The sequence below is a fragment of the Taudactylus pleione genome, unplaced genomic scaffold (genome assembly GCF_031769625.1).
Source record: "Taudactylus pleione unplaced genomic scaffold, aTauple2 ptg000256l, whole genome shotgun sequence".
NCBI classification, from domain to species: Eukaryota; Metazoa; Chordata; class Amphibia; order Anura; family Myobatrachidae; genus Taudactylus; species Taudactylus pleione.
In genome coordinates this window covers 17,233,407-17,261,006 of record NW_028284658.1, presented here as the reverse complement: position 1 = coordinate 17,261,006, position 27,600 = coordinate 17,233,407, and the positions used below count along the sequence as shown (strand labels likewise).

The following is a 27,600-nucleotide window of genomic DNA, read 5'->3' as shown; positions in this document are numbered from 1 at the left end:
AATCTCCCCTCTAAGTGCCTAAACCTAACCCCCCCCCCCCCTCCCCGCAGCCTAACCCCAGGTCTCCCGGGGTGGTGTGTAACCCTAACCTCCCCCCGATGGTGCCTAATCCTAACCCTCCCTTCCCCTAACCTCCCGGGGGGGTGCCTAACCCTAATTCCCCCCCGGAAACCCTAAACCTAACCCCCCCCTGTCATTTAGCCCTTGCCGGGATTAGATAGTCGGGAATCCATCCATCGCCCTCCCGCGTGGAGATGGTCTTTTAGCCTTTACCTTTAACATGCTTGTCTATATTTTATTTCTGATATCCTTAGACAACTCTCTCCTTTGCTTTCTTTGGTCCATGTTCAGTATGGTGCACACAATGATATCAAACAGCGGAGAGACTACTTTTCTCCATTTAAATAGGCTGAATGGTTGTTTAGAAGACGTGAGATGCTAACTCAAGAAAACAGTTTAAAAATATCATTAAAATCTAATAATTTATTATCTTTTCTAAAGTGGTATCAACAAATCTGTCCAGGCCATTTTAGAATATGTTTTAAAAATAAGCAATAATTTATCTATTTTCACAGCTTCTTTGCCTTATTCTATGACATGAGATAATAGCTTTAAATTTCACCAGTTTTCAGGAAGAATGTAGTGCCGTTTCATTGTGCTGTAAAGCTGCATACACACGTAAAGATTTTCTGTCCAACTTTCCAACTAGTTGATTGGTTGGAATGAAAATCTGGTAACGTATGGGAGTAACTGATGATCAGCAATTTGCTCCTAAATGCCAGAAAACAGATGAAAATGGACGTCAGACAAGTTTGTTAAATGTTTGATCTAAAAAATTTGTTCAAACAACAGTTTGTGTCCATTTTCTGGCGTTTGGGAGCAAATTGCTGATTGTCATTTGCTTTCATACGTTACCAGATTTTCATTCCAACCAATCAACTAGTTGGATGGTTGGACAGAAAATCTTTACGTGTGTATGCAGCTTAAGAATACCAACAAATATATCCACGCCTGTATACTCTTTAAACACAAGCTGCTCTAATACACAGATAACACCTTCTGTAACCACAAGTCACTGTAATACGCTTACACATATAATATTGAACCATAAGCCGATGTAATAAGGTATGTAGTCATATAGTCGACGTTTACTATGTCGACACCAGAATTGTGACAGTTATGATAGTGGCATGGTCAAAGTATCAACATTAGGTTTATCGGTTAGAGCTACTTTACAAATGAAATGTCACCATTGCGACCATGTCGACATTTAATCAGTGTCGATATGCTGAATCTCGACATTGGCTATGTTGACATGGTAAATATCGACCCAATATACCGAACCCTCTAATACATATACAGGTTGAGTCTCCCATATCCAAAATGCTTGGGACCAGGGGTATTTTGGATAACAGAATATTCTGTATTTTGGAATAATTGCATATCATAATGAAATGTCTTAGGAATAGGGCCCAAATATAAACACAGAATGCATTTATGTGTTATATACACACAGCCTGAAGGTAATTTTATACAATATTTTCAATAATTTTGTGGCTCAAAGTTTGTGTACATACATGAAATTCATTTATGTGTCATATACACCTTATACATACAGCCTAGAGGTCATTTTATACTTTATTTTTAATCATTTTGTGCCTTAAACAAAGTTTGTGTACACTGAACCATCAAAAATCAAAGTTTTCACTATCTCAGTCATGCTAAAAATATTCCGTATTTCGGAATATATGGATATGGGAGACTCAACCTGTATACACATATTACTCTATTACCACAAGCTGGTCTAATACACAGATAAGACATCTTATACTGTATATAAAATGTATTGGTCCGTTTGTCCATTTATGCAATCAGACACCCCTGCACCGATTGGGATGAATCCGACGCGAGGTGGTCCAGTTGGATCCTAGCCAGGTTTTAGGGTCCCGGTCGGACCTCCCGATGGTGTGCGTTGGACAGAACTTTGACACGGGGAGCCTGTTCTGGGCCTTCCACTGGATGGATTTGGATGAAAATGTCAGAGTGGTAACATTGGTTCCCAGAAGACATATTAGGGGGTTGACGTCCTGGTTGGTCCTCCCGTTGGTGTACACTGGGCAGAACTTTGACCCGAGGAGCCTGTTCTGCGCCCTCCACTGGATGATTTGGATGAAAACTTCAGAGAGGTCGCAATTGGTCTGTAATGCCTAACTTAATAACTTGAAGATTTAAACCCGGGCAACGCCACGTACTTCAGCTAGTATTCTATTAGCATAAGTCGTTCCAATACAGATGCACATATATTTTTTAACCACAAGCCACTCTAATACAGATCCACACTTATTCAATAACCACAAGCTGATACACAGATACACACAATTAATTAAGCACAAGCTGGTTTAATACACAGATACATACGTTCAATAATCACACGCTACCCTAACATAAACACTCAGAAATATTAACTAGTAATCTGGGTCCTATCCAACTGATTTGCTCTTACTGTAAATCGCTACTTTACTATTAGAGTTCACTCATCTAGGGGCAATTTGTACGTACCTTCACTTGCCGCTGAATGGGCGTAACTGGGAGGCAAGGGGGCATTCGCACGGTATGCAGTCAGGATACCGACGGTCTAAATGCTGACCGTCTGCATCTCGGCAAGTGTCTAATAACAGGCGTCGAAATCCCGACGCCTGTCATTAGACCTACGCTGGGAGCCTGACACCCGGATTACTGATCGAAAGTAAGCCGGGCAGTGGACGCGGACAGCCGTTAGGGGCACCCGGGGGGGACTTAGGGTTAGGCTAGGTGAAGGGGGGGTTAGGGTTAGGCACCCCCTGGGGGGAGGTTAGGGATAAGAACCCCCCCGGGAGACTTATGGTTAGGCTGCGGGGAAGGGGGGGTTAGGTTTAGGCTCTTAGAGGGGGGTCAGGGTTAGGCACTTGGGGGAGGGGCAGTTAGGGTTAGGCCCCCCTAAGGGAGGGTTAGGGGGGGAAGGTTAGTTTAGTCAATAGGAAAAATACTTACCTGTGGGGATCTTCACTGCCGGGCTTCCGCGGCAAATCATACCGATTCCATTCGTACATAGGCTAAGATAAGTGAGGGTGTCGATGGAAGTGTGGGTTATGCTGAGCTTTGCATACGCAGACAGATTTCTGATTTCAGACAGATCTCTTGCACTAGAATAGTGCTGGTGCAAGTGTGCATTAATGGTGACTGCTATGAAACCAAGCTCATTGATAGGGGGGTTGTGGTGATATAGATGCATACAACTTGGCAGTCAATTTTCTGCATTAAGTCCGTGCATGCAAGTGTAATTGCATCCAACTCGCGTGCCATGCTGAATCAGCCCCTACACGTACATTAATTCCTCTGCCTCCGTACTATACTGCTACCAACACTGCAATTCCCTAGCTTCCTCTTGTTATTCAAAACATGAATTATTTATACAATCAACTAAGACCTGCAGTTGCTGGCAATAGCATCAGCCTGCAATAGTTTTAAAAAGCTCTGATATATTACATGCTGCAATGGGAAATGTACCTGGTGGTCTTTGCATTTGCATTGAACCTGATCATGTGGCTAGATCTATGCAGTAAGGCTTATGTAATGTATTTAAAAATAGTGTCTGGGCAATGTGACAGATCATTACATTAGTTCAGCATGGCTGGCCAAAGGGCTGTTTACCTATGAACACTTTCATTGTGGGGTAAGGGGTGTAGCTGCATCATATTGGGTTGTGCATGTCTAATGTTTTTACAGGCCCGATGTCCCTTGGGGCTGGTTTCACTTCGACTTCACATTGCGTCTCTTTATAGTTTTATTTTTTACATGATTGTTTTTTTTGGGAACAAGTAAGTATACACTGATTATGTCATTGTCAGCACAGATCTTCACCCAGCCTTGGGTACCTGCAATATGGGCCTGTTTATGATTCGCACGCTGTCTTGATGTCAGATGGAGTTGTATGGTTTTTTTTTTACTGTGCATGCATTTAATTCACACCATGTATGTGTCCTGATTGTGTTCATTGTCGTAGTTGCAATTTCGGGTGCATGTGCAGAGCACATTGATAATGTTTTGGACCGGCTTCTAATCAGACGTATGAAGATGGTCCATCTTCAGAGTGTATTACGAGAGTGTGGTGGCCGCATCGCTGAATTATTTGTGCACACAGATGCCTAGTCTCTCACATAGGAGGCCATACTCTGACGGAGCATCTACACCTGCCGTAGGGCTACTGCAAGTCTCTATGGTGCGTCTAAAGACACACCAATCTGTACTGCAGCATCTACGGCCACTGATAGTGGGTGTCTCAGTCCTTGTACGGTCAGAAGCACGGAGGTACACCAGGGAGGGGCATTTGCATAAAGTCACAGAAGTGGACACAACCTGCGTGCGACACAGAATCAGGCCCCATCTATGAATCCTTAGAAGCATATCTGGAGATTTGGCCAAGTCTTCACTGTAAGCCTAATTGGATGCACACAAACCTAGTCTACAGAACCTGCCGACCCTCCATCCATCCATCGCTTCTGGCGTAAGTGCCACAAGTGCAAGTTATTCACAATTGGCACTTTGCTGCATACAGTATGTACAATGCAGATTTTTCAGCCAACAATTGGTTTTCTGTCCAAATCCAAATAAGGCCTGAGTGCGTAGAGTAATAGAGAGAGAAAGCTCTCAGATCCATTATGGACACATACCTCCCACTATTTTCTGTATAGACTAAATGGAAGACATTCTGCATTTATTACTGCCGAGAAGCGGAGTGTTTGTGCACGTTATTAGAACAGAGCACTAATGAAATAGATGGTAGGCAGCGGTGGTTAGAAGCAAATAGTCCAGAGAACAGTGGTTTTGCAGAAAATACATTTACGTTCACTTTATCCCCTGCATTCATTAGAGCAGGGGTAGCCAACCCTGGTCCTAGAGTTACCAACAGTGCACGTTTTTCAGGTCTCCTCACAGAATCGCAAGTGAAATAATTAGCTCCACCTGTGGATCTTTTCAGATATGTCACTGAGTAATAACTACACCTGTGCACCTGCTGGGTGACCTGGAAAATGTGAACTGTTGGTAGCTCTCGAGGACCAAGGTTGGCTACCCCTGCATTAGAGCATCATTATATCACAATCATTACGAGAATTCATTTTAGGAAGAATAAACAGGGCTCAGAAAAGATGAAACTAAAGGCAAAATTTAATAAAAATAAAACAAGCAATTATGAAACATTGATCAATATAATACAGCAACTTCAAGAGAATAATAAATTACCAGAATACAAGGAATCTTTCAAAAACCATACATCCAGATTTACTATTATTGTGTATTTGGAAAATCTTGCAACAAAATATAGTGTAAAGAAAGACTCAAACAACTGGGTTCACTTGGTGCCAATTTCCATTAAGAAAATATAGAAGTAGAGTCATATTATATGCCTATGCTAATTGTATTACTCATGCTTTAAAATGGACCCGTGTCCTACACATTAACTTCATATGTAGGAAGAAACACTTTCCATACTTGTAGTTTCCAACCATACCCTCATGCTGTGCCTTTCTAACATCTACAGTATCTATTTCTCATTAGTTTACCATGGAAAATATAATTTATTAGCAATATGAATACTTTCAAATTCCTATATACCCACATCATTGTTGCCACCCTTATTTAGAACATGTGGCCTAGTACATTAGATAAATACTAAATGTGTATGCTATATGGGATAATGCACTACCTACTGTAAATAAAGTGAATATTACAAGTCACTGAGAAATTCTCACCATATAAAAGCACAAGGCTGCAGGCTAAGTGCTTTATTATGGATATTAAAGGTCATTGGTTTCGGTGACCTGCATACAGTAGGGAATGCATTTTATTACAATACATTAGCTTTTCCTGATCAAAACTAAAGTGACATAATCAGGACACACTGTTTATACAGATTATTTACAGTAGTTTATACACATATTAACATTATCTGCGTAATATATAAGGGGATAGTGTACCCCCCCACTCTTTATATTATTCAACAAGAAGGTGTATGTAATCATGTACAGAAGGGGGAGCATTATTACCTTTCTTACACTGAGAACTCAATGATTATTTGTGTACACACAGCAGACAGATGAGCAGCGCTTCCTCCTGCTCGCTCACTCTCTACTTTTCCTCTCATCCATAAGAAATGACATTAAGTGACGCATTAGACCATAAATACCCAAGTGATGACATCAGGTATCACCATACTATATGGACATTATTTACATTACAGTATACATAGATTAACATCACTTGTGTACTACAGGATCATCATATTCTTATGTGTAGCATGTTGGAGATAATGGATGAATGACGCAAGCAACACAAGATAGTCTTCACAGCAGTTATCAGACCGTATTGCAGTGATTACTGCGCTTGGATGGCAGGCTAAATATGCCTTCTTCACACATTGTCTGTATCTATTCCTACTCAATAGTAGTATGGCCGCTGAGGGCTAATCTTTCAGGGTACAAGGTGTTCCCCTTTGCGCCTTTTTGTAGCTCAGTCTGTCATCTATGATTACCCAGGTTAGTTCAGGTCTAATATGAATGCACTGACACACCTGATATATAAAAATTGCTTTCTGCATGATAACGGAAGGGACCAAACATAAGTAATATTATCAAACATACATGCTACAGAAAAATATACAGGTTTTTTTTTTATTATTTTAACCATCTTAAACATGAGGTGACAGATAGAAATTCAGGGCATGTATACTGTAGGTGCTCATGATACATTGCCCAATGCTGTATTGGAGCAGACCTCAGACTAGTGATTAATAGATCAGTGAGAGGTGCTCTACTGCCGATGAACCCTGGATGCAGAATTGATGCATTATTTGTCTGGTGTTGTCAGTCCTCAAAGTGATCTATAGGTCACTGAGGTTCATGTGGTGTTGGCATGGGTAACACACCATGGGTCGCTCCACAACGCTCTGAAGTACATACACCAGGGGCTGTATTTTCTTCTTCTCCCTTAACATATTTAACACTCAATAACAATATTTTTCTCTCTACTCTACTTTTGTCATTTCTCACAAGGTTGTGTTATTAATTGCATTTTCTATCCTTCTACCAATACATTAATCTCTGTATTTCCTTTAGTTCGCTGTCCTGTTCAAATAAACACCGTCTGCTCGCATACTAAATCCTTTTTTTTTTTTTTTTTTCCCATAACAACCTCCACTTTCCGATGTTTCCTTCACAGCTGCAGCTCTCCTGCATACTCTGGCGTGTTCCATTGGCTTATGTACTGTAACTTCTAGCATCCTTTACTAAGGCAGGTCAGCAGCCACAAAATCTATTGTAGAAAGCAGTATGGTGCCTTGACTCTCAGACGTGTTTATACTTTCTCAACCACTATCCATTTGGGTCACAAGAACAATTCACTGAGTCTCCTTTATGGGGACATCATACCTATATTAGGAGAAAAACAACTGCATGATGTGTACGCTATATGGCACAATAGTAATAGTTTTGATATATGGCAGTAGCAAAAAAAAAAAAAAAAAACAAGCAATTATTCTGCCTTGGTTGAACTGCAAGGCCATCATACTCAGCTGGACACAAGTGTCACATCTTGTCTACCACTAATTTAGTAGATAATTATAGCCATATGTATCCCAAAAAAAAAAAAAATTCCTTTTATTGGGGGAAATTGTATTTTTCTTAAATGTGGACTTTTTGATGAGCAACAAGGTGAGAGCTGTGAGTAAAAGTTTTCCCACACGTAAAGCATGCATACGGCTTCTCCCCTGAATGTGCTCTCCGATGTATGACCAGATTTGAGCGGTGAGTGAAGCTTTTCCCACAATCAGAGCAGACGTAGGGTCTTTCTCCTGTATGGACCCTCTGGTGGGTCACCAAGTTGGAGCTGATACTGAATTTTTTCCCACATTCTCCACAGCTGTACGGCCTCTCTCCCGTGTGTACTCTCTGGTGGGTAACAGCGTTTGAACTGGTACTGAAGGTCTTTCCGCATTCCATGCACATATACGGCCTGGACCCAGTGTGGACTCTAAAGTGGGTTACAAGGTTTGATTTCTGGGCAAAACTCTTCTGACAAACAACGCATATAAATGGTTTGGCTTTCAAGAGAGCTTGGTCTTGAAGATCACAGACTGAGTCATCATCTTCCGTTTTCCCTTTGACCTTCACCGATAAATGCTTTGCTTCTGCATTCTGCTGAATTTTTAATGATTGACGATCTGGTCCAATTTTTGTTTTACAAGGAGAAAGATCTTTAATTTCCATATGATCCTGTGTCTTTTTATTGGGGGTTGTAGGATTTTTGGTTTCATGGGATTTGGTCCCTTTGGATGAGTTTCTGATCATACCGACTTGGTTCTTCTTCAATTTTGACTTGCCCCAGTCCTTTTGTGTCCCATTCTGAGACACTGTATCAGAAGCTTCCATTTTTCAGCCTGGTGAGTATAGTTATCTGATCATCCAGGAAATGGATCCCTATGCAAAAAGCATAATAATGAACACAATATAAGCATCACTTAAATGACACTTCACTCTGTTCAAAAATATTTTTATGATATAAATAGAAATTTGCAACATACTGTACATCTTAATATTGATTTGTCTGAAACTTACTAGGCCGCCAAAGGTATCGCTGATTGAAAAAGTATTTTGTTCATCCATTTTAAAAGACCAAGGGGCATATGTATTAAAAATCTCAGAAGTGCAGATATTTTTTTTCAACGTATATTGCAGCAGGGATAATTTTTTACATGATTAACCCCGCTATGTACTAAATGTAACTCATAGGGACGGTGGTAGCAATGACCACTGTTCCCATGAGTTACATCCTGGGTGTATTAGATGAGGCTTTCGCATTTTCAAAAGACTTTTCCTGTGAAACTGACACCATGCATACAGTGTAAATCTCCGGAGCGAGCCTGCCGGAGAGGGATCTTAAGATCCCTCTCCTCCAAATATGTCTCCATAGAAATAAAGCTGTTTATGCCATTGGAGGATGACCTAAATCAACGGGACCAAACTCATGAGGGTTAAACTGCAGTCCCCGTTGACAATAATGGGGAGTGCAGTCTGTAGTGGTAGTTATCCTTTTCCTGAAGATTTTTGTGAAGTTTTCTGTTACATAGTGGTGAAACAAAGTGCAAATTGCAGAGACTACAATTTCTGCATAATTTTATAAAAAACTGGCTTGATAAATAGGCAGTACAAATACCAATTATTTCTGTTTCAGATGGGTCACAAATAGCTGTTAGACAAAAGGGATTGACACAAAGCATGAGCACCAGAGGATAAAACAGTTACTCCTGTCAGCTGTGCTCATTGTTTTTAAGTTATTTTTTTTTAGTTAGTAGAGGTTTAACCCAGTGTTTCACAAATTTGGTCCCCAGTCTACATTATAGGGTTATTGCTTGAACTCACATAGTTAAATCAAATTGACGGAGGCATTAATTAAGCCACTTGTGCTCTAGAATCGATGACCTTAAAATCAGGACTGAAAGAGGTTTTTCAGGACTGAGTTTTGGGAAACACTAGTTTAACTGGATTAATAGCAACAAATCACCTACACATAGTGAAAGCTGTCATCTTATCAACTGGTCCCACAATTATTAAAAAGCAGACTGTGAATTCACTAGGTCAATGGTTCTCAAACTCAGTCGTTAAGGCACCCCAACAGGCCAGGTTTTAATGATATCCATACTTCTGCACAGATGGTATAGTCAAACTGACTGAGGTAATCCTATTTGCTTAAACATGGATCTCTTTAAAACTTGGACTGTTAAACTGGGTACACACTATACGATGTATTGCCTGACTTTGCGATCTGCAATGGATCGCAATGACCATTGTGTACAGCTAAATCCACCCAATTTATCATTTGATGAAGTGGGTGGTCACATCAGATGGGACGATGCCACAGACACAGTGCTGTTACATTAATGTCATATCATGTTGACATATGGTAGATTATGTACTGTGATGCATTATATTGTTACATGGCAATGCCGCGTCATTTAGTTGTGTACCCAGTTTTATGGTACCTTTGAGAGCCACTGCACTAGGTACATGCAGAGGGGGGGGGAGAGAGAAACTCAGGCACCAGACGCAAAAGGGAGGTTACTGGGTCCTAGTGAACCCATAGGCAGCATATTGTGCACATGTCATGGAATGGCTGCCGCCGTGTAAATGACATGTGATTTTTCAGATGTCACTCACCATTATAAACTTGCAACAAATCACAAAACAGATTATTATTAATAAACTGCAAAATAACTACAACTCTAATATATGAAAAAAAAAGTCATTCAGTGATGGCAGACCAGGATCAGACGGGCCTATCCCATAGTGTGGACTGGAGATCATGTGCTCTCTGCAATACTGCAAATCTGTTTACACATATAACAATTACACATTGCTCAGTAAATAAATGTAGATGCCTTGATGGAATACTTCTCAGTAGTCATACTAAGAGCTCTATAATTCAGGATATACAGGTTATAATATAGCAGATAAGATAAATGGCATTTTAGGATGTCCTTATATTTAATAACCTAGTTTGAAACCACGAGGAAGCTGTATTGTGACAAGATAAGTCACAACCTTCAACATTTACAACAAACCTTTATATATGACAACACAAACAAGACATATAGTATGCTTTGACAGATTCATACCACAATATTTAACCTATACAACTTGAGAAGCATCTGGCCAATGCATGTGAGGGTAATCAGCTTCTCAGTGGCAGTGGGGAGGTGATGTGTAGATTGCAGGTGAATTATTCATCTCTCTCACAATAAATCCCCATGTTGGGGTCCTGGTATTCTCCCCCACCCTCTCTGTATCACACAAGGGAAAGCGGTTCCCCCAGCACACAGTCACGGGACAGGTATAAGTATGCTGCACAGTGTCACCCTACTTTCCCTGCTGGGCACAGCCAGGCAGCAAATGGGGGCAAATACTATGGGGCATCTGACGTGTACTGGGGCACCAGGACCGTCCCTATCACTCCCAGGTGACCCAAAGAAGCTGTAGTACAGGCTGAGGCTCCCTGCCCGGTATCCGCCTCTGTGTAGCTCCCAAGCAGCAGCTTACCTGGCTCAGAGGAGGAAGCCTTTTGTGTATGCCCTAATGTAACAGGCGGCTTGAAAGGGCCAATTACAAATGTTGCCGCGCATAGGGTTATGGGACTTGTAGTGTTTTTGCCTCATAACAGCGCCAGACAGAACTACAAGTACCAGAGCGCTGAGTTAGGAGATGACAGGCACGGCTTCCGGGCAGCCAATCAGGCGAATAATTCTGCTCTCCAGCCCCTCCTTCCTGCGTGTAGTATTCAGCAGCAGAGAAATAGCCAACTGCATTTAGCGACTGAACAAAACGCCGCCAGCGCCCCCTGGAGGTCACAGTTATGTGCAGCATGGAAGTACTGTCACTGTGTGTGTAGTCATCTCATAATAACATCACCACTTACTTTGCCCTGATTCTGGACCTGATTCAGTGGTGGACACAGTTGCAGCCGTGACTGCGTCGTTTTTTATTGCTCACACCATCGAAGAATGGGACTATGGAGATACAGATTCTCCATCTGAACATAGGCATCTGTGTCAGTGCAACTGCGTCTTTAAACGCAGATGCTGACCATAACACTCCCGCGACTGGCTAGCTAGCCACCCCCTCTGTTACCACCCAGAAACGCCAACCGAAATTTCATCTCTGTAATTTTGATCTGCATCTCCAGCGTTAACCATCAGGGCTCATTCAGAGTAGTACGATCATACACGTGCAAACTGAAACCATCGGCCTCTTACATGCGGCATCGACACTACAAGACAAAGTCAAGGTCGAGCAATTTATTTTCTCTGCGCATGCACACATAGGACCTTATTCAGACCCGGTCGCAAGCGCTGATAGCTCGCAACCGGGTCGATGTCTGCCCACTGGGTGTGCACACGTCAGAGCCGGCTCCGACGTGCGCATGCGCGAGACCCGGCTAGCGACGGGCGCTCCGTCGATACGGGTCTCGCACCAAAGGGGGCGAGCTGTCGATGGTGGAACGCTTGCCGTTTGGGGGCGGCCCCACTGACATCAGCAATGATGTCAGTGGGGAGCTTCCTGCTCGATCAGAGCAGGAAGCTCCCTGGGGCTTGCGCTTGCCGAGACCCAACCTTAGGTTCTCGTCGCAAGCCCCGATGGTCGCGATGGTCTTGACCATTGCAACCATCACCCTGGTCGGTCGCTAAGCTGTAGGTGGTAACCCACAGCTTAGCTAGCGACCAGGAGGCCGCACTAAAAAAAAAAAAAAAATCGACCGCCCTCATTCAGAGAGAGCAATCGCATCTTGCGACCACCTCTGAATGAGGGCCAGAGTCTGTGCACACAGAGTGGCAGTTGCAGTGTAGACGCATAGGGGCATATTCAATAGGCTGCGAGAACAGGAAAAAACCCGCACCTGCAAGGTTTTTCCTGCAGGTGCGGGTTTTTTGCTATTCTATTAGGTGCGTGGTTTGTTTTAAAACACGCGCCAGGAGGTATTTTTTGACGCACTTCCCGAGCAAGCGTGATTTTTCCTTAAATCGTTGATTTTAGGAGAAATCACCGGGACTTGCTCTGACACCCCAGCGGCACCCCACCTGAGGACTAATTAAGCAATTGGAAGTATCCAATTATCTTAATTAGTCCTTAATTAGTCCTTAATTACTTACCTTCTGCAGCGCTGTTTTCTGCATCTTCTTCATCCAGCGTCGGAAGCCGGGCCTTCTGCAGCAGCGTATGTCAGTGTGTGTGCTGTATGTAAGTGTGTATGAGTGTTGTGTGCGTGTGTCCCGGTGTCAGTGTGCCCCTCCCCCAGTCTCACTATGGTCCCCCCAGAATGGGCGCTGGGATAATTACATCTCCCAGCAGCCCTTGCCCCTCCCGCCATCCCCCGGGACTCCCAGCAGCCCCCTCTGCAGTAAGAAGAGGGAGGAGAAGCCACCAGGAGCCGTGGAGGACACCGCACAGGGTTTTTTTTTCACAATAAATTTACACGGCGCGTGGCTTTCAATGATGAAAACCCTGCATCCACTATTTTTTACATTGAATCCCGCGGTTATCGGGAGCGCGCATACCCGCGGGATTCCGAAATTGGGCGCGAGGATTTAGCCTCACTAAACCTCGCGCCCAATTGAATATGCCCCATAGTCTCAGAAAAATCGTAAAAATGTATTGGGCACACCACCAAGTCGCTAACTGAATTGACAGGGCCGGCTCTAGGACCAGTGCGGTCGAATAGGGGCGCCACCCATAGAGGGTGCACCCTTCCCCAACATCCCGATTTCAGCGGGACAAAGTGGCCCGCGGATGGTCAAATCGGGAGGTTGGGGACCCCCACCGCCAAAGCTGTGCGGCGGTGCCGGACCGCGGAGTCTGAATGGAGGCTGCGCTTGATGTTGGGGCGCGCTGTGAAGAGCCGGCACAGGGTGCGCCGACCCCTGGAGCCGACCCTGTGAATTGACCCCTAAAAGTCCAGGTAATACGTCTTAGGTCATACATATTTGTGGAACTGACTAAAAGTCCTAAAAGACTGAACATTAAAGTGTAATGTTCCATTGTCTGCGTTCCTCAATCCATAGTTAGTCTCTCAGTAGTCTTAAGGTATTACACACATAATGATGTTAGTAAGCAACGATTTTAGTGAACGATTTTCGTCCAGATTTTCCCTTGAAAAAGTGAACGAAAATCGTTTATAAAAATCGTTGGTTACTAAATGAATGAATGATTTTCATGAACGATGAACAATTTTTTAATCATGCATACAATGAATGGACATCGTTCATCGTTCATTCTGTACAACGAACGATTTTCAGAACGAAAATCGTTTGTTGGACAGTCAGAATGGACGATGAACTACAAACGTGAACACGCATGAACGATTATCGTTCATCGTTCACCTTAAAAAGATGAATATAGTTGTTATAGTTAAATCGTTCAAAAAATCATTATGTGTGTACGCACCTTTAAAATAATGGAAAATAAATTACCACATCCCAAGAAGGTGCTGAAGGATGATGTCTGGCATATAATTCTGTATGTGCCCTATCCCTAAGGAGCCGGTCATGGAAGAAGTAATGCTGTGTGCACACTAGGCGTATGTCATTTAATCAGCTGAGGAACGACATGTCACATTGGCAGTTGGTGTTTCAGTCTGGGATTCCATGGTGTTCCTTATGTGTTTATCTGATGTTTACATATGAGGATTGTGTTCACACTTGCTATTTTTTATTAAACAGACAAGTTATACTAAGCAAGATTTTCTTTTATTTTTGAGATCTTATGACCAGTGGGGAGAACAAGATGAGTATCATCCTGTTCAGGCCATATCAGCTGTGAAAAAGGAGGAGGCTGGACATTCATTTTCCAAGGAACATTTTTCCAAATACCTTGAGTTTGTATATGATTATTCAAGCGCTTACAGATAACAATACACCCAATTTTGTTGTATATTGACCATTCATTTAAGTCTTGGCGCATGCACAATCACCATTACCTTCTTTGGTGCATGCGCAGTATATGAAATCCTAGCGATCCGTCCGCATTGCTGCTTCCATCCTACTCACCATCAGACCTCATATACGCTGGTGATGGATCTGGACATGCTTGGGCATTATATGAGACTATAAATTCTTGACGATACATTCAGGATTTATGGATATATAATAAGCTAGGCAGTGGGGTTTGCTATGCATGATGTCCTGTTAGATTTGTGAGGTAGCACCTATATGATCTGCCCAGCATACATTGAGGTGTATGCCTTCTCTCTAGTTTCAGAAGACCCTTACAGAAACTACAGATTGGGCCTCAGTGTGGGGAGGTGTAACAGTCTCCAGGGGAGCATTGAGAAAATACGTAAATGTCACATCAAGGTCCAAAACCTACTGTTTCCATACAACTGCTTTTATTAACAGAAACGTCTCAGCTTCACATTATTCACTAGAATGAAGGGACACCATAACTGTCACTACTAAATTAAGATGAGTGCATTGGGTATCAATGTATGAAAACATACTGCCTAAATCAAATGGTGTGCACAATATTTCATGTCTTCTCTCCTGGGGCATTCCTGGTTCACATTGCTCTTCAACTATGAAGAAGATTCTACATTGAATTACATTGTTGTGATCTCAAACACCTGAGAATAATGATGTGATTTTATCCATGACATTTTTGTTACTCAGGGAAGAGGAGTGCAGTTATTGCACATATAAGAACACACACACTACATACAGGGGTTGATTCTGAGGTCCACGGCTGCGTTTTCTGCCACAGCCATGTCGGTGTCTTTATGGTAATGCCGCGGCCGATACTGAGCATGCTCAGATGCCCACTTCAAGCAGCACTAATGCGTCCTAGTGCGTCTTTAGACACACCATCAGACACACCATCGGAACTTGCACCAGGCACATTTTCTCACACTGAACATGGCGTCCTGTGTCAGTTGCTGTCAGCAACACACCTGCAACACACCCACGTCTGACTAGTCACCCCCATGTTACCTCCCAGTAAATCCCCACCTCTTGCGTCCACAATCGTTCTGCACCTCCCTGCAGTAACCATCGGAATGTATGCGCAGACTTACATCATCAGTCAACTGCTTGCGGCATCGACACTGCATTCACCACTGAATCAGGCCTACTATGAACACTATTGTGTTTTTATGTTATTTGGGGCTCCACATCTGAATACCTCAAGTGTGGACACTAATCACAATCATACAAAAAGCTACTAATAATGGGGATCTGATTATGCTCAAAATTCATCTCCTTTCTATAGACAGTTTAATATACTTGACCCATATTCGTCTACTCTCCCGGAACGGCTAAGTGGCTCACAAAATCAGGGTGTTGATCCCGGCCCCCAGGAACAGTGGGAAAGTCTCCCCTTACACATCCGCACATACCTACACATACCCCCACAGCTGTGAAGCTGATGCCAGGGGCACCGGCCAAAGGGGGGCGCCGTCCGGCAGTACCACCAGCAGCCAAGGGGTGGAATCAAGCCGGGACTACCAGGACCAGAACTAGTGGCGATGCTGTCACCGCTAGTCCCCCGGGCCCCACAAATGTAGGGCAGACCGCACTGAGAGCAGTCTGCCCTACACAGTAACAAACACACAGCCGCCATGGAGGGAGCCGACTGGAGCTCACTCATGAGCTGGAGGTCACTCATGAGCTCCGTCTTCCAGCTCCCCCCGCAGCGGGTGATCGAAGAGACGTCATGACGTCTCTCCCATAGTGAAGAGCGGGCCGGGAGGAGGGGACAGCGGCGGTTGTCGGCAGGAGCAGGGATCAGGTAAGTTGTGCTTTTTTTTTCTTCTGTGTGTGTAACAATGGCACGGGGGGGCATGGCTACTAGGGGGCTCTGTATAGGGGGGAACCGCTACTGGGGGCACTTAATGGGGGAGGGTGCTACTGTAGGCACTGTATAGGGAGGACTACTACTACGGGCAATGCAGCATAGGAGGGGATTACTACTGGGGGCACTATGTAGGGGGGACTACTACTGGGGGAAATGCAGCATAGGGGGGATTACTACTGGGGGCAACGCATATTGGGGGCTACTGCTGGGGCACTGTATAGGGGGATGGCTGGGGAGACAGACAGAGGTGCTGGGTGATGAAATGTGGGCTGGCTTGGGAGACAGAAGGGGGGTAGCTGGGGACACATTTTAAGTACTATACTTTAATGTATAGTGTAATTATTCAGAACTTATGGAGGGAGGGGGACGCCAGTCTATTACATTGCCAGGGGCTCTCGGATCCCTAGATTACCTGCTGGTAATCTCTGCATTGTGCAGCGGGGGGGGGGGGGGTACCACAATGACACGGTCATAAGGTAATGACTCCAGCTCCGCCCAAATGCCTCGGCAAGTCCCCACCATGCCCCCCTTAAGCCATGCCACACTTCCCCCCCTGTACCGACCTGTCTTCTCCATCCCGAAGGGAACAGAGTTTCATCAAGTATGACTTGACCTACTGTATTGACTGACAAGCAATTACACCAACTTCAAACATAAATACATTTATTGGAATTTAAATACATTTATTGGAATTGTCTTACTCAACAGTCTTTTTAAAAGACACATTCATAAAAGTTGCTGATAAAGTCTATTTTTGTCTTCAACCAGCAGAGCCACCTGCAGAATAGAAATATAACTCAGGCTGTTTATTGTCTGATTACAGAAATATTGTCTGTGAACACACAAACCATTCTGATCATGAATCAGAGCCCCCCCCCCCCTTCCACCGGACAAAAAGGTTTAATAGTATTTCCAGAAGATAGCTGAGAGAAACATCTGAAGAAGCTCAGGTGAATGCCCACACTTCAAGGCTGTAAATGTGGAAATGCTCCTTACTGGACAGTATTGTATTGTTAAAAGTATCACATTGTTGACTTCTTCCATTGTATAAATCTCCATCCAACCAAAGACCAAAGTGACCGCTGTAAACAAAAAAACACAACAGAGTTCAGTAATCTGGTGTCACAGATAATAAACTTACTCAGGCATTGGCAGAATACATACCATTTGCCACCACCAAATGTCAATGACTGAGTGTCCCCTCTAACAAAGAAGGTATTGTTCCCTGTCCACCGAAAGACCTGTGAAGAAATATAATTTAGATGGAAACATTTCTTTTTATGACATGTTCAGTCTCATATTAGAAGAAGAACTGCTCTAATAAGAAACTACTTTCTGACACATATTATATACAAATATTAAGAGGATTAAGGGCAAGGTTTATATTGCCCTGAGTTTCTCTCTTAAAATGTTTGGACCTACGATGTTCTGAAACCACTGATTACAAGCAGGCGCGTCAAGACCTGCGCCGGGCCTTGGTAAAAGGGTCCGTGTCCTAATCGCGTGAGGCAAAAACAACAGTAAAGATAACAGTTTTGCAGCACGTGTGGTGGGGAGGGGAGCGCTGTGAGCCCCCTCAGTGCGGCGCATAGCGAGTGGGGAGTGCAATCAGTGTGATCGCTCCCCCCACAGGCATAGGAGACTGCTGCGAGCAGTCTCCCAGTGCAGCCCAGCACACAGCAGCGTGTGGCGGGTTGCTGTGATGTAAGAGGGAGGGTGGGGCAGTGCCAGGCTCCTACTGCAAGCCCGGGTAATTAGTACCTGCCCCCCCCTCTCGGTGCTCCTGATCTTAAGCACTTGGAGAAGCTTCAGAAGCTTCCAAAAAGCAGAATTTAACAATAGATTAATTATACGGATATTTTCCAAAATACATAGAACAGTTTTGCATTTGTCTGGTCTGCCTTTTCTAAGTACTCAATAAATAGAACCAACTTAATAGTGGGCATGGATTCACAGATGTATGCTAACCCGATGGTTAGCGCACATCTCCGATTGTTAGAATATTGCGCATGCACATGATGTGTACTGCGCCTGTGCAGCCCTCCATCTGCGAGTCCGCTCGCAGTGCCTCCCAGCCACAGCCTGATTGACATGCTATAGCATTTGGGATGCGGAGCATGGGCGTTCCTGGTCAGCATTCCCGTAAATGGGGGCGTGATGCCCCGTTTTCCGGTAGGGACGAGGCCATGGTCTCTGTCGGTAGATGCAGATTTCCTGGCCTTGCAAGCTGCCAGGACCCAGCCAGGCTGAGTAAGTCTCAGCTTACGCAGCCTGGCCAATGGGGCAACCATCACGACTAATGGTCACATTGGTTTTGACGGTGATCTGAGGCAGCGTCTACGGATGCTGCACTCGGATTGCAGATGCAGCAAGGAAGTGTCTGTTTCCTATGGGATGTAGTTAGGATACCGGCGGGCGCTATCCCGCCCGCTGATATCCCGACAGCCACATCCCGACATGGGACTAAAGATAGGCGTCGAAATCCCGACGCCTATCATTAACCCCACTACCAAATCCCGAACAAAGGTAAGCCTGGTGTCTTAGCGTGTAGCCACAGGTGGGGGTGTGGGGTTACCGTTAGGGACCCCTGGGGGGACTTGGGGTTAGACACCCCCCAGGAGGGTTAGGGTAGGGAAAGGGGGGGTTAGGGTCAGGCACCCCCCTACCCGGGAGGGTTAGGTTTAGGGTGTGGGGAGGGCTGATTATGTTTAGGCACTAAAGGGGGAGGTTAGGGTTAGGCACCCCTAAAGGAGGGTTAGGGTACTTTCCTGACGTTGGCGGGATTCCGACCCGTTGGACTCCCGCTGTCGGTATTACATACTGATTCAGTTTTCTACAGTCACCTCCTGTTGCATTAGCATTTTAGATGGACGGTATTGCACTGCCACTTGTGTGCGCCTCTGCAATTCCGCCCATCTCTGAATCAGGCCCAGTGTGACAGCAGACATATTGATGGTATCTATGAGTAAACCTCCTTGACAGCAAAATCTACATTAAAAATAAGAGCTATCAAAACAGTTGCTATGTAAAGCTTTTTTCTTACCTTCAGTTGTGGTGAGAAAGTAAAAAGGAAGGTCTCTCCAGTGCCATAGAAATTAGAGCTAATCTTCAGCTCATTGGAAGAGAAGCCTCCAAACACCTGGAAGAAATATAGTAAGGTTATACATTTACATCCTTAGCTACGAGAAACACTGTTTGCTCCTCATCGTCATTTAAATGTAAGGTACCAGCCCTGGACAGTCACAATCGCAATAACAAATATAGAAACATAACAAGTGCAAACGAAGCTGCTGACTGAGGTGCAGATGTGAAATATAACATGAAAAGGGTCCTGCACGTGCTAATGGGGCTAATTTCTGAAGGTGGCCTAGCATGAATTTCCTTCATCCCTACTTTCACTTTTGTGTATTAGGCTTACTACTTTGTCAGCTATTCCCACTGTGTAATGCATTCATATTACATATTACAGAGGTTATGTATTCATATTATATATTACAGTTATGTGTTCATATATATTAGAGTTATGCATTCATATTCATATTATATATTACAGAGTTATGTGTTCATATATATTAGAGTTATGCATTCATACGTATTATATATTACAGAGTTATGTATTCATATTATATGTTACAGAGTTATGCGTTCATATTTATATTATATATTACAGAGTTATGTGTTCATATATATTAGAGTTATGCATTCATATTATATATTACAGAGTTATGTATTCATATTATATATTACAGTTATGTGTTCATATATATTACAGAGTTATGCATTCATATTTATATTATATATTACAGAGTTATGTGTTCATATATATTAGCGTTATGCATTCATATTATATATTACAGAGTTATGTATTCATATTATATATTACAGTTATGTGTTCATATATATACAGAGTTATGCATTCATACGTATTATATATTACAGAGTTATGTATTCATTCATATTATATATTACAGAGTTATGTGTTCATATATATTAGTTATGTGTTCATATAATATATTACAAAGTTATGCGTTCATATTATATATTACAGAGTTATGTGTTCATATTTTATATTACAGAGTTATGTGTTCATATATATTACAGAGTTATGCGTTCATATGATATATTACAGAGTTATGTGTTCATATTATATATTACAGAGTTATACATTCATATTATATATTACAGAGTTATGTGTTCATGTTAAATATTAAGGTGCCCATCCACTAGCTGATTAAATTGAGCGAATGAACGTTTGAAGATCGTTCACTAAAATGTCTAAAACGACCAGCGACGCGCGTGCCCGCTGGTCGTTTTAGACCATCTATCATCGTACAAACATGCCGGTCAACCTGACGACAGCATGTTAGCAGATGATTGATGTTCCTACACTGAGCGACTGATCGTTCAGTGTAGGCACATCACATAATAAACAGACAAACGACTGCATAATTACAATGTGGCAGGCTTATAATGAGGTTAGATTAAACAAATTTGAGGACTCCAGATTGTTTGGATAGCAGATAAAATAACCACGATGTATTGTGGGCCTGATTCAGACTCGGTCGCTAGGCTGCGTTCGCACGCAGCCTGTCGATGCGAAAATATGCTAATGACTGCATACGCAATGTAACCACAGCACAATAAGTAGACACCTAACACTACATAATGCCGCCTACTTCCCTTCACTTACGTTCTCGCAAGACAGCGAAAACATCGGGAACCATCAGACCCACGCGCACAAGTTGTGGTTGACCTGACCCTACTGCAGTCATTGCTATTGTTTGTGTGTGTAACTAGACATTAGGATGCGTATGCCGTCGCTGGGGCCTAATTATGCACGCCCCTGAAACGGCGTCCAAAAGCCCAGGCACGCCTGCGTTTCTCTGACCACCCCCCGTCAACCATCCTCAAACAGTCACTTCCTGTATGAAGCCTCTGCGTGCTCGCTGCGGTCAATTCCCGAGTGCAGCGGCCGGTTCGCGCATGCACACTGCGATGCATACACATGCGCAGAATGCAAACATCGACAGGCTGCGTGTGAACGATCGGGTCTGAATCAGGCCTTGTGTTCACTGTAAAGCCGGGTACACACTAGATGACCTGTGTACCCAGCCGACAGCAGATGCAACAAATGACATATTGTGCGGTCTGTACACATATGTTCTGGCAGAGTCATCACGTGGTCTGGTGACACCCAGTATGCACTATAAATCCCTGCGCGCGACATAAAGGGTACTTGACCTTGCGGGAAGTCCCGATAGCGACACTCCGGGGTGGTGCCCAGCATCCCCAAACATGCTGGGCTGCCCCCGGAGAGAGACTGTGCCTGCACTGTTGGCTCCTCCTCTGTGACAGGAACCAATTGCTGCAGGATAATGTCACAGTGCAGCACCCTGCTCCTGTCACTCAGGAGGAGACAAAATTTTGGTGTTACCCCCTAAACAGATGACACCCGGTGCAGCCTGCACCCACATAGTGACACCACTGCGATCTGGTGAATGGCTGCACGATATGACATTTCCCGCCACATCTTGCCACATCCTGAGAATGTGATGCATGGGGTCACATTCTCAGATTGAGCAGCATATACGGCAGATCTGAAAATGCAATGGACGACACTGCGGTAGCGCACATAATGCGTACACACAGGACGATTTCTACGATTTATCGTTCTGATCCTTTCGAAAACGACAGATCACTTAAAAAATCATCTAGTGGTTTCCACGGCTTTAGATTACAATAGGTCTTTTGATGTAGTAGATTGGGGAAACCTTCTGCATTTAAACTTAATTGTGCAATTATGACCTTTATAAAATAAGCTTTTGATGAAGGTTACAGTATACCCATACCCAGATTTGAGGAAATTCCCCAGATCCAGGGCTGAGTGGCTGAACAGAAGAGGCAGGAGGATGTCTCTTGTTTCATTATCTTATCATCTTACTGTATGTATAATGTGTATTTTCTTACTTATAAAGCAATCAGTTAGGCCTATTTACAAAAGTGGAAAAGTGGAAATGCACAGTGTAAGTAATATTTTGTGAATATAAAGCTCCTACATCTGAGCAAATGCACCAAATTTATAGGACAGATTCAGTTCTACAAGAGGTCCCGCTGGAGCCTCATGTGTAATGGGGCTGCACACACTGTAATGGGGCTGCACACACTTCAGAGTATTACAGTAAGTAAAAAATAATTGCAAGATGCAAGCAAAGATTAGCAATATTCCTTACCTGTAGTTTTATAATGCGAGAAGCTCGCACTGGATTGAATCGTCCCCTATGAGTAAGTGTGTGGATTCTCTGAGGGAAAATTTGCTAATGTGGTGAGTTATGTGGGTCAGAGCTATTTCACTAGGCACCGCAGCTATCTCACTAGGCACCAGAGCTTTCTCACTAGGCACCGCAGCTATCTCACTAGGCACCGCAGCTATCTCACTAGGCACCGCAGCTATCTCACTAGGCACCAGAGCTATCTCACTAGGCACTGCAGCTATCTCACTAGGTGCCAGAGCTATCTCACTAGGCGCCACAGCTATCTCACCAGGCGCCACAGCTATCTCACCAGGGGCAACAGCTATCTCACTATGTACAAGAGCTATCTCACTAGGTGCCACAGCTATCTCACTATGCACCAGAGCTATCTCACTAGGCGCCACAGCTATCTCACTATGCACCAGAGCTATCTCACTAGGCGCCACAGCTATCTCACTAGGCACCACAGCTATCTCTCTATGCACCAGAGCTATCTCACTATGCACCAGAGTTATTTCACTAGGCGCCACAGCTATCTCACTATGCACCAGAACTACCTCACTAGGCGAAGCAGATATCTCACTAGGCGCCCCAGCTATCTCACTAGGCGCCCCAGCTATCTCACTAGGCGCCACAGCTATCTCACTATGCACCAGAGCTATCTCACTAGGCATCGCAGATATCTCACTAGGCGCCCCAGCTATCTCACTAGGCGCCCCAGCTATCTCACTAGGCGCCCTAGCTATCTCACTAGGCGCCACAGCTATCTCACTAGGCACCGCAGCTATCTCACTAGGCACCAGAGCTATCTCACTAGGCACCGCAGCTATCTCACTAGGTGCCAGAGCTATCTCACTAGGCGCCACAGCTATCTCACCAGGCGCCACAGCTATCTCACCTGGGGCAACAGCTATCTCACTATGCACCAGAGCTATCTCACTAGGCACCGCAGCTATCTCACTAGGCACCAGAGCTATCTCACTAGGCACCGCAGCTATCTCACTAGGTGCCAGAGCTATCTCACTAGGCGCCACAGCTATCTCACCAGGCGCCACAGCTATCTCACCAGGGGCAACAGCTATCTCACTATGCACCAGAGCTATCTCACTAGGTGCCACAGCTATCTCACTATGCACCAGAGCTATCTCACTAGGCGCCACAGCTATCTCACTATGCACCAGAGCTATCTCACTAGGCGCCACAGCTATCTCACTAGGCACCACAGCTATCTCTCTATGCACCAGAGCTATCTCACTATGCACCAGAGTTATCTCACTAGGCGCCACAGCTATTTCACTATTCACCACAGCTACCTCACTAGGTGAAGCAGATATCTCACTAGGCGCCCCAGCTATCTCACTAGGCGCCCCAGCTATCTCACTAGGCGCCACAGCTATCTCACTATGCACCAGAGCTATCTCACTAGGCGTCGCAGATATCTCACTAGGCGCCCCAGCTATCTCACTAGGCGCCCCAGCTATCTCACTAGGCGCCCTAGCTATCTCACTAGGCGCCACAGCTATCTCACTAGGCGCCACAGCTATCTCACTAGGCGCCCCAGCTATCTCACTATGCGCCCCAGCTATCTCACTAGGCGCCCTAGCTATCTCACTAGGTGCCCTAGCTATCTTACTAGGCGCCACAGCTATCTCACTAGGCGTAGACTAGAGGTACAGGGATACTTAAGTTTGCAATTAACTAGAAGAAAAGTTTAAATCCCCTTTTGTGGGAATTATGTAACTGTGGTAGATCTTGGAAAAAGGGAGATCTGTGGTGTTGGGACGTGGTACAACAGAAAAATCAGTCTGGGGAAGAAATAGTAGAAACTACTCAAATATAGTTTTAATCCAATATACCATTGCTGAGGAACTCTTCCTCTTACTGCAATATATTTGGAATAAGGAGCTTTATGTGTAATTAATTCTGTATTTGGTTAGAGGTTTTATGTTCTTATACTCTTAAAATCTATAGTGGACCAGGATTGCTATTAAAAAAACAAACAAACAAACAAACAAACAATTGTTGCAGTGTGTGATAAAAAAGAATAGGGAGCTGGGCCCATAATATGATCAAACCATATCAGTTAGATAGCTCCCAATGATAGGGTAGCACAATTCTCTACTGAGTGCAGGGGTAACTTTAGTCTACCAAACGTCCAATTGAAGAAGGAAATCACAAAGGTGACAAAGATGTGCCTTCAATGCCTCTGTAACATGATATAGGTTAAGACAGCAGGATAGGCAAATTTGATCAAATACTACAATACATTATTAAAGTAGCTAAATTGAGCACTTTACATCAATTATTAGGCTGCTGGTGAAGAATAGACCCCTCTATCAGACATGTTGGTGCTGACATAACAATAGGCTTATGACATCAGTAATTATTTGTTCAAGACTCTCTGGTAATCGAATTACCTTTCCTTCATCATCCTTCACAATCAGCAATGTTGGTGAAATGATCGCTCTCATGGTACGGTACATAGACCCCAGGCTAAAGCCGTGTTTGTCTGTACTATATAGTAGTCTCCAATTATGTCCAATGACTTTCGCTGGCAAATGCTGAGCAATCTAAAATATTGAAATTATTCATTATTATGGTGAGCAAATTCAGTATATGCATCTCAATAAAAGCACAACCAGGGACGGACTGACCTGATTACATCAGGTAAGCTGTACATTTCTTTAGCGCGTACCACCGCCTCCCTCTCCCCTCCCATCCCCCTCACCTCATTCCAGAGCGAGCCGGAGGATGGGTGGGCATTAATATGTTCTGTCCGTGCAGGGAGCATGGCGCCCAGCTTACTTGTGTTGTGCTCAATGCCAGCGTAATGGCCGGGCCGACGCTAAGCACAACCCAAATACTTTAGAACAAAGGTTCCCAAATGCTGTCCTCAAGACACCCCAACAGTCCAGGTTTTAGAGAGATCCATGGTTGAGCACAGGTGGTTAAATTAAATTGACTGGCACTAATTAAGTCACCTGTGGTCAAGCATGGATATCTTTAAAACCTGGACTGTTAAGGTACCTTGAGGACTGAGTTTGGGAACCTCTGCTTTAGAATCTAGGAGCCTGCTTTAAAATTTAGGAGGCAGGCAAATGTAAAACCATTTTTATATGGTTTCTGTTAATAGTGGAACATACAGAGAGCCCCATCCTACATACAGCACACCCCCCAAAAAAACAATAAAAATGTATATAAAATTTGAAGTGTCAGAAATGTAGACACATGAAGAGTGGCTAAACAATTGTCATTTTGACAGGCTGCATATTTATTTGATAGTTTACTTCCATTGTGCATTTCTGAGATATTGAATGCGGCTGTAAATGAAAACAATATATCAGAAAAGAATGACACTCACCTGCCTGACATGGTCACTTCCTACAATCTGACTACTGCCAACCAAAACTGGCTCTTCCACTTCGTCTCTGGGTTTCTTGCAAACCTTTGCCTGTGTCTTCTCTTCTGTGTCTTTTCGGACATCATAATCTGAGTCATCACTGGAAAGTGCTTCATGCAGGTTATTTTTCTATCAGACAGAAAAAGTCCTGTTTTATAAACGAATTAACATTTTACATATTTATGTAAAAAATTGGGAATTCCAGATTCACGACAAAATCCGCATTTAAGGATTTTGTTGTACAGTCGGGTCTATGCTTACTAGTGGTAGAAGCTGGAGGGGGGCTCTGCACAAAGCATATGTCAGATGTTTTATTTCATCAGCTAATCAAGAAATTTCTTAAGAGAAATGAGGGGGGAGAAAATTCAGCTTATTTGTCTGTCTCAGGAGGGTACTATAAACCATACTTTCCTACTTTTATTCTTTCCTCTATGGGGATTACTACATGGTTAAAGCAAAGGTAATTTAATAAGGACAAAGCAATTCTATTTGTGAGAGGACTGAGGGGGCGATTCAGACATGGAGGCAAAGCAGCGCACTTTCGCAGCCGTCAGGGGCAGGGTATACAAATTCCACAATCGCATGGCAAGGCTTTAGGACGCCCTCTATGTCTTAGAGATCAATTTTAGAGCGAACGCACGCCGGTCTAAAGATGCCCCCTTTTCCTTCACAGCACACGTCATCTCCAGGAAGTGTATGTAATATCAGTAACATCGAAGCTGCTTGTAGCCTTTGAGGTAGACCCTACGCTGCCGCAAGCACTGCGCTCACTGCAGGCTGAAATACAACCAGGTGACGTGTACAATGGCGCCTCCATGCTAATTATACATGCCTATGAAACGCAGTTAGAACACACAGCACACATCCACGCCCCCGTTTTCATAGACCTTCCCCTGACACCACCCACAAATGGCACTGTAACTCAAAGTAGCGCTCAGTCTGTGTACTTCGAGCGCCCAATTCCCGATCGCTAAGACTGGCTTGCACACGCGCACTGTGGCTTATACGCATGTGCAGAATGAGAAATCGGCCAGCTACGAGGAAGCAACGCGTTGCTTCCGGGTCTGAATCGGGCCCTGAGTCTGATAAGCAGTCTATCCTCTATACAGTGTCAGACTGGACTGCCAGGGCACTAGTTAAATGCCTGGTGGGTCCCACTGCCTAAAAGTCCCTCTTGTTACCCAAAGGAGGGGAGGATCCCAAACTGTGTAGACTCCTATCCAATGTTATTAGGTCACGTCTGATTGCATGTGATGAAAAAGCTGGTGGGAATGGGTTGTGGCATGTGAGAGAAAAGCTGGCAGGCAGTGAGGGAAAAGCTGGTGGTCTGCAGGAGGACATGTGAGAAAAAAGCTGGCGAGTAGAAGTGCTTGTGAGGGAAAAGCTTGTGGGCAGAGGTGCGTGTGAATGAAAAGCTGGCTGGCAGAGTGGCACATGAGGAAAAAAAATGACAGACAGAGGGGCATGTGAAGAAAACCCTGGTGGAGATTTTCATTCTTTCATTAATATTTGCTGTTATTTAAAA

General features: G+C 44.1%; 2 protein-coding genes across 3 annotated transcripts in view; both read right to left on the bottom strand.

Moving 5' to 3' along the window:
* Positions 1-5,228: 5,228 nt before the first annotated feature.
* Positions 5,229-11,231, bottom strand: LOC148514990 (uncharacterized). 2 transcript variants are annotated; one of them, XM_088480817.1, is made up of 2 exons: positions 11,127-11,231; positions 5,229-8,510 (listed from the first exon to the last, which is right to left on the bottom strand). In XM_088480817.1, exon 2 carries the CDS (start codon positions 8,460-8,462, stop codon positions 7,716-7,718), a length of 747 nt encoding a protein of 248 aa, XP_088336943.1. In that variant the 5' UTR covers positions 8,463-8,510; positions 11,127-11,231; the 3' UTR covers positions 5,229-7,715. The 2 variants fall into 2 exon arrangements, with proteins under 2 accessions (XP_088336943.1, XP_088336944.1); XM_088480818.1 differs by lacking the exon at positions 11,127-11,231 and adding an exon at positions 10,706-11,106.
* A 6,075-nt stretch (positions 11,232-17,306) lies between these two features.
* TLDC2 (TBC/LysM-associated domain containing 2) overlaps positions 17,307-27,600 on the bottom strand; it is a 30,883-nt gene continuing 20,589 nt past the window's right edge. The window contains exons 2-6 of the mRNA XM_088480816.1: positions 26,037-26,204; positions 25,093-25,245; positions 19,468-19,563; positions 17,589-17,665; positions 17,307-17,506 (exon numbers count right to left, since the gene is read on the bottom strand). Coding sequence (XP_088336942.1) covers positions 17,371-17,506; positions 17,589-17,665; positions 19,468-19,563; positions 25,093-25,245; positions 26,037-26,204 — 630 coding nt within the window. The 3' untranslated portion in view covers positions 17,307-17,370. The remainder of the gene's footprint in view (positions 17,507-17,588; positions 17,666-19,467; positions 19,564-25,092; positions 25,246-26,036; positions 26,205-27,600) is intronic.